This window comes from Triticum dicoccoides, chromosome 7A, assembly GCF_002162155.2.
Source record: "Triticum dicoccoides isolate Atlit2015 ecotype Zavitan chromosome 7A, WEW_v2.0, whole genome shotgun sequence".
Lineage (NCBI taxonomy): Eukaryota > Viridiplantae > Streptophyta > Magnoliopsida > Poales > Poaceae > Triticum > Triticum dicoccoides.
Window position 1 is genome coordinate 660196134 of NC_041392.1, and position 8164 is coordinate 660204297.

Genomic DNA, 8164 nt, shown 5'->3' on the forward strand with positions numbered 1-8164 from the left:
GTACAACATATTGCAACAATCCTCTAGTGTTGCAAAAAAGGGAGCAGGATATTGCAATGATATTCTCTACAGTGCCCCTGATTATTTCAGTTATTTGTTATACTATTTTTCTGAATCTGATTAAAGGGGTGTACTAGTTCATAGAGGTAATCCTCACATTCTCTTCCTTCCTAATTTTTTTGTAGCTTGGTTGATGTGATTGTACGTATTTATGTGATGTTAATAAAAATGTATAGCATCCAAGATTCTCCCACCCAAGGTACAACACGCTTCTCTACATAGTTTAGTTATCGATTTGTTATGGATTACTTCATGCACAATATCGTATTGGTAGACAAGCTGGGTCGCGCTATTCGTCACCCTGGGTGAAGAATGCTTATTCCTCACCCCACCGATCGGGCGCACCATCTAGAGCCAGCCCGTGCATGGGTTTCCAGCGACGTGATTTTGGAGAACCACCATTGTAAGAAAAGCTACGGCAAAGGTAAGAAAACATGCTGCGGCAAAGGTAAGAAAACTTCCTACACCCATTCTGACCAGCCAGCCACCAAAGTAAAAAAAGTTGCGAGCCTGAAGTAAGAAAACATTATGTGCGTCCATTCCAGCCAGCCCACATTTTCCTTTTCTTTTTGCTAGAAGCCGGCCCACATTTTTCAACCCCGAAAGCGAAATTACTCTTCTAACTTTCTCATTACACACTGTAATATAGATATAGGGCTGATGTCTGACGTAAGTAACATATTTAAGGCATGATAAATTGCAGCAATCTGTACAGGACATCAACCTTCTGATACTGCAATGTAAGACTTGCCCCAACGTAAGAACTGTCAGAATGACCAGATAAGACCAAAATTATGCCACATAAATAAACATGTTTTTGTCAGAATAATTAACAAGAGGAAATGTAATTTCAACATTAGAAAGATCAAAGGCTTACAAGTTAGTATACTCCTAAAAACTGTATGCTTGCCTGCCAAAATCAGTACAATCTAGGCTTTTTCTGTATCAATATACGTACCGCGTTTCAGAAAACTAAACAATATCTGGATCACGTCAGCTTTTCACTCAGTGCACACCCGCGTTACCCAAAGGGGACTACAGAAGTATGTCTAACAAAACTCGAGTAAGTATCACGTCAAATACATTGGGAAAAAACAGGATGCTACTCCACTGAACTATACACATATCAGCCATGATTCAGCCTGCATTTCGCCTCATGAGATCAGCTTGTGTATCGCCTCATGTACAGTGCAGAAGAGATTAGTTTCTTACGAATATCTATATTTGTCAGGCACAGTTTGTGAACAAAGCCATACATTTCTCATTTGTATGGTGAGTAATTTCCTTTTTGTACCTAAAATGGCAGAAAGTATTCTGTAAGTATCTCAAGTATATATAAATGAGTACACGAGGAGAGAAGTGTATAATCAAAGGGAGCACATAACAAATGAGAATCATCTTCTTCATGCTGTTTTCCACATATGGAGTTCATGAGCAGGAATACAAAACGGGCTGATTTTCACTGAACTTGTGTAGAATCACGTATTTTGAAATGGCAATAAGACATGGGCCACTGGTTGAAACTGTAACCAATATTCTTCAGACACTATACTGAGTTCTTCAGCAACCATACGGAGTTCAAACAGACAGAATATTACCTATTTATTCCAGGGATTGCCTATTTTCTTCAGGAAACCATACAGAGTTGAAACAAACAGAATATTACCTATCTAGTTCAGGGATTGCCTATTTTCTATCTAGTTCAATCATGCGATTTCCTTGACTGTACTGCCAACTTTTCACAGGATTACATACAAGTAAATTTTGATATCCTAAGCAGAGAAATACACAGGTAGGCGATCACTTATCACAGGACGAAGTTAATTTTTTTTGGAACCAAGAGTATGTTTTGATTCAGTTCACCAGCAGCAAGTATGAGATTATTGGTCAACTATACTTGCAACTAAAGTGGCTCCTAATTTGTAATTCTAACTATTGATCAACTACAACACGTGAGCACATGCACAGCTATATTTGAGTTCCTTGCAGATTGCAAAAGAAAACGCAGACAAGCAAATATAACTGGGCCTTTATTTACATAGATTATTAAAGAACCAATACCTGTGCACTGTAGAGAAATCAAACTGGAACCTAGTCGCAGCATCAATGATTTGGGCTCTAAACAAATTTGGCAGACAACAGGTGTAAGTGTTATTGCCCAGGTAAAGGCTAAACATGCTGCACGCCGCTCTTCCTTTTGTTGTTGTGGAGGTAGTAGGTCGCACGGGAGGCAGGCAAGAGCCAGTCTCGGGCAGGCGAGCAGGATGGCGGAAGAGCCAGAGCAGAGCCGGTTGGTGCCGGAGTTGAGATGTCGGGCGGTCCGGCCACACGCCCACGGGCAGGATCGACCAGCCGAGATCCACGGAGGAGGAGGCCAACGGGCGGAAGGCACCGAGCGGCGGGTGGCGGAGCAAGTTTAGAGGGAGGCGAGTGGCAGGGAGGCGACGGCGTGGGCTGCTTCGTCGCGCCGCCATGATGTGGCTGTTGGATGTGGCCAACACTCGGGTCGGGCGGCGGTGGAACAGGGGATTAGGTACGAGTTGAGGTATGGAACCTGTCTACAAAGGGCTAGTATTTTTTTTTATTTTTTCCGAGGATCTGGGGTAGGGTTTTTTAAGCTTACGTGACTCCTGAAATTACAAGAAGAGGATTTCGTCATAATACAGGACTATCATGGGAAACAAGAACTTGATGGTGCAAACAAAGAAGTTGTTTCAGTTTCACCGAGTAGTATTCTGCAATACCTGTGTTCATGGTGCAATCAGACCAATATACATTAGATTTGCACATCAAGAGATTCAGTAACAGTATTCAGTTCATCCAATCTGAATCACCATTGGTTTGAGGGCTACAATAGTTTTGTTTATCTCTTACCAACTCAGGGCACATAGTACTGTATCCTCACATATGTTGAATGGATTTTCCAAATAAAAGTCCAGTTGCTACAATCATATTCATTTTGAGATTTCGGATGAAAGGCAGCCCGCACCCACCTCCGCAATGCTCTCAGTCCGCGCCGAAGCTCATGCTCCCGCTCGTCGCGCTCTCTCTCACGCGCCCGCTCCTCGTGCTCCCGCTCATGCCCGCCAGTGCTCGCACCACCTAGTCCGGCTTTGGGTGCCAGGGTGACGTCCTGCTGGTCGAAGCTCCGCGCTCGCGCCACCGCACGCAGACGAGCCCAGCCTCCATGCTTGCCGGCGCCCCGAGTGCAAGTAGCCGAGCGCGAGGCGCCGCCCCGCGCCTGCAGCTGCCACCGTAGCCCCCAACCTCGCCCTGACCTGCAGGAGCACAAACGCCACATGGCGCCGGCGGTGCCGACGGCAGCGAGCGCGGGGAGCATGGCGGGGTGTCGCAGCCAGCATGCTCACCGGCTGGGGATGTGCGAGGCGCGGCATGGCGCCGACGGGGATGGGTAAGGCGCGGCCAAGGATGGGTAAGGCGGTTTGGTTGTTTAATTTACATACTTGAATCTCAATGGTTATCGTTTGAACAAAAGCAACATAATTGTGTCGGACCTACTCCGGCTGGCGTGGACGAACCCTCCATGGATTGTCTGGTAAGATGAAAGATGCTGAGACCGCCCCATCTCAAGATCGGAATGTGAGATCGAAACTGACATAGATCGACCGTCTCATCAACTCATCCCATCAGTACTTATGTTTTGAGACAAGAGTATAACCTAATAGTTTTAAAGTGAGGGTTGCGTGAGGTTTATGTGAGCTGTAGTTCAAAATTGACCAAAATTTTAATGCTTTGACCAACAGTTGACCAAGGCACGAATATTTGATATATCCCAACCTAAGTGTTGATCCATGATGAAACAACACGTTCCTTACACAATAAATCTCAAAACTAAATTGGTTTGGTTGTTTAATTTACATGGTTGAATATATATGGTTATCGTTTGAACAAAACCGATATAATTATATTGGACCTACTCTGGCGTGGACAAACCCTTCAAGAATTGTCCGGTAAAATGAAAGATGTTGAGATCACCCCATCTCAAGATCGGAATATGAGATCGAGACTCGCATAGATCGACCGTCTCATCAACACATCCCATCAGTATTTTTGCTGCTTTGACCAACAGTTGACCAAGGCATATTTTTTTTATTTATCCCAACCTAAGTGTAGATCCATGATGAAACAACACCTTCCTAATTGGCTGCGGGTGGTTGGAGGACCGGGGTTGCGGCGGAGGGGTTGAAGCACCATGGTACATCACCTACCTAGTCCGTGCACTGGTCGACCGTGACGGCGTTCGTGGACGTCGTGTTCCTCCTTGCAGTATCCGTTGTGGTGCTCCCACTCCTTCGGTCTTACTCCGGGTGAAAACTTGATCTTCGGATCGGATGGTGGCGATGTTCGTGGTCATACCCTTCCTAGAGGCATCGTCTTGGAGTCCTCGGTCCAGCGTGACCGTCGCACGTCTTCCGGGATGATCGCTCCTCGTGCTGGTGGTCTCCATCGGCTCTAAGTTGATCCGTTTTTTGCACACCCTATAGGTGCTTGGTAGTCGTTGACGTTGTGTGTCGGTGCCCGACATTCGTGTATCTTGCCTTGGGTGTGTGTGGCGTGTGTCTGTATCGGTTGCTTCGATGTATGTGATGGTTGCTTTATAATATAAAGTGGAGAAACTCTTTTTTCGTTGGTTAATTGGCTTCCTCAAATGGCGACAACCATACAAATATCGACGACGATAACGTCACAAGGGAGGACGCTGGATTGCCCCTCCACGTTTCTCAGATTTGGTGGTTTTTTAACTGGATATAACTTTTTACAAACAAATTTCAGTATTCCCTCCATCTCAAAGTAGATTTACAAACTAGAACATTCCCTAAAAAAATAATTACTTTTTTCAGAACAAAATAATTACTGTCCCACCACTAAAAGGTCTCAAATTAGCTTATTTGTTCCCACCAAATAAATAGCTTATATTAACCTTCCCGCTAAATACCATCCTAACAGAACCACACACTGGTGGAAAAACAGGCTTCCGTCCAGCCCCATAAGTCGCGAAGCTGTAGGAACCGCGACTAATGGGACCTTTAGTCGCGGTTCTGGAGGTGAACCGCGACCAAAGGCCTGGGCCCAGGGCGCTCGGTGGTCAGCTGGCGCACGTGAGGGTCTTTAGTCGCGATTGGCCAGGACAACCGCGACTAAAGGCCTTCGGGCACCTTTAGTCACGGTTTGCCAGGCCAACCGCAACTAAAGCCCCTCCCCTATATATACCCATCCAGCAGCCAACACTTAGCCATTTGGAGCATTCTCTTCACAAGTGGGTGTAGGTTTGCTTTTGGTTCCTCTTATGCACATAAGGTGTTTGATGAAATGCCCCAAGAGTATGAAACAAACATGACATGAAGTGTTGGAGCCACACTCCTCGATCGCGGTTAGCAACTTGATGAACCTTTGATGTGTCATTGATAAAATATGCATGTGTGTAGTTCATTGTTTAATTTATATTGTTTGTAGCTAGTTAGTTTAACAAATGCATGATGGTTAATTATATATTTTATATTATAATAATGCAGATGAATCGGCAATGGATGTACGGTAACCGACTCTCCGGCGAGTTCACTACGGGTTTGAAAGATTTCCTCGTAGTGGCTAATGCGAACAAACAGGGGGGTTTTGTTATCTGTCCATGTGTTATCTGTAAGAATCAGAAGGGTTACTCTTCCTCAAGAGATGTTCACATGCATCTGCTTCGGCACGGTTTCATGCCAAGCTATAATTGTTGGACCAAGCATGGAGAAAGAGGGGTTATAATGGAACAAGATGAAGAAGGGGATTATTTCATCGATGAAAGCTATCTTGCTCATTTCGGTGATACTTTCATGGAGGATGCTGAAGGTGAAGGGGAAGGTGAAGAAGAGGCACGTGATGATCCCGTTGATGATCTTGGTCGGACCATTGCTGATGCACGGAGACGCTGCGAAACTGAAAAGGAGAGGGAGAATTTGGATCGCATGTTAGAGGATCACAGAAAGGCGCTGTACCCCGGATGCGATGATGGTCTGAAAAAGCTGGGCTGCACACTGGATTTGCTGAAATGGAAGGCAGAGGCAGGTGTAGCTGACTCGGCATTTGAAAACTTGCTGAAAATGTTGAAGAATATGTTTCCAAAGGATAACGAGTTGCCCGCCAGTACGTACGAAGCAAAGAAGGTTGTCTGCCCTCTAGGTTTAGAGGTTCTGAAGATACATGCATGCATCAACGACTGCATCCTCTACCGCGGTGAATACGAGAATTTGAATGAATGCCCGGTATGCACTGCATTGCGTTATAAGATCAGAGGCGATGACCCTGGTGACGATGTTGAGGGCCAGAAACCCAGGAAGAGGGTTCCCGCCAAGGTGATGTGGTATGCTCCTATAATACCACGGTTGAAACGTCTGTTCAGGAACAAAGAGCATGCCAAGTTGTTGCGATGGCACAAAGAGGACCGTAAGTCGGACGGGGAGTTGAGACACACCGCAGATGGAACGCCATGGAGAAAGATCGACAGATGGTTCAAAGATTTTGCAGCTGACGCAAGGAACATAAGATTTGCTCTAAGTACGGATGGCATGAATCCTTTTGGCGAGCAGAGCTCCAGCCATAGCACCTGGCCCGTGACTCTATGCATCTACAACCTTCCTCCTTGGTTGTGCATGAAGCGGAAGTTCATTATGATGCCAGTGCTCATCCAAGGTCCGAAGCAACCCGGCAACGACATCGATGTGTACCTAAGGCCATTAGTTGATGAACTTTTACAGCTGTGGGGTGGTGTCCGTGTGTGGGATGAGCACAAACAAGAGGAATTTGACCTACGAGCGTTGCTTTTCGTAACCATCAACGATTGGCCTGCTCTTAGTAACCTTTCGGGACTGTCAAATAAGGGATACAATGCATGCACACACTGCTTACATGAGACTGAAAGTGTACATTTGCCAAATTGTAAGAAGAACGTGTACCTTGGGCATCGTCGATTTCTTCCGAAAATTCATCCAGTAAGAAAGAAAGGCAAGCATTACAACGGCAAGGCAGATCACCGGCCGAAGCCTGCGGAACGCACTGGTGCTGAGGTATTTGATATGGTCAAGGATTTGAAAGTCATCTTTGGAAAGGGTCCTGGTGGACAATCAGTTCCGAAGGGAGCTGACGGGCACGCAGCCATGTGGAAGAAGAAATCTATATTCTGGGAGCTAGAATATTGGAAAGTCCTAGATGTCCGCTCTGCAATCGACGTGATGCACGTTACGAAGAATATTTGCGTGAACCTCCTAAGCTTCTTGGGAGTGTATGGGAAGACAAATGATACAAAGGAAGCACGGCAGGACCAGCAACGTTTGAAAGACCCTGATGACCGGCATCCGGAATGGTTTCAAGGTCGTGCCAGCTACGCTCTGACCAAAGAAGAGAAGGTCATCTTTTTTGAATGCCTGAGCAGTATGAAGGTCCCGTCTGGATTCTCGTCCAATATAAAGGGAATAATAAACATGGCGGAGAAAAAGTTCCAAAACCTGAAGTCTCACGACTGCCACGTGATTATGACGCAATTGCTTCCGATTGCTTTGAGGGGGCTCCTGCCGGAAAATGTTCGAGTAGCCATTGTGAAGCTATGTGCATTCCTCAATGCAATCTCTCAGAAGGTAATCAATCCAGAAGTTCTACCACGGTTACAGAACGATGTGATCCAATGTCTTGGCAGTTGGTTGAGAAAACATTTAATGAATGACAATGATGTTGTAGATCAGCTGTACATGTTGGCCAAGACACCATCTTCGACTATAACGACTTTCCAAGGGTACGAGATAAATGGGAATACATTTTACACGATCGCCCAAGATAAAAAGAGCACCAACCAAAACAGTGGTGTCCGCTTTGATGCAGCAACCGAGAATGGGCAAAAGGTCACATATTATGGTTACATAGAGGAGATATGGGAACTTGACTATGGACCCTCCTTTAAGGTCCCTTTGTTCCGGTGCAAATGGTTCAAGCTAACAGGAGGTGGGGTAAAGGTGGACCAGCAATACGGAATGACAATGGTGGATTTCAACAATCTTGGTTACCTTGACGAACCATTCGTCCTAGCGAAAGATGTCGCTCAGGTTTT

At 45.7% G+C, this 8164-nt stretch overlaps 1 protein-coding gene across 1 annotated transcript in view; it reads left to right on the top strand.

The window, feature by feature from the left end:
• The first annotated feature begins 3453 nt into the window (after positions 1-3453).
• Positions 3454-8164, top strand: part of LOC119333821 — a 14478-nt gene continuing 9767 nt past the window's right edge. The window contains exon 1 of the mRNA XM_037606581.1: positions 3454-3493. Within this exon, the coding sequence (XP_037462478.1) occupies positions 3454-3493 (40 nt within the window). The remainder of the gene's footprint in view (positions 3494-8164) is intronic.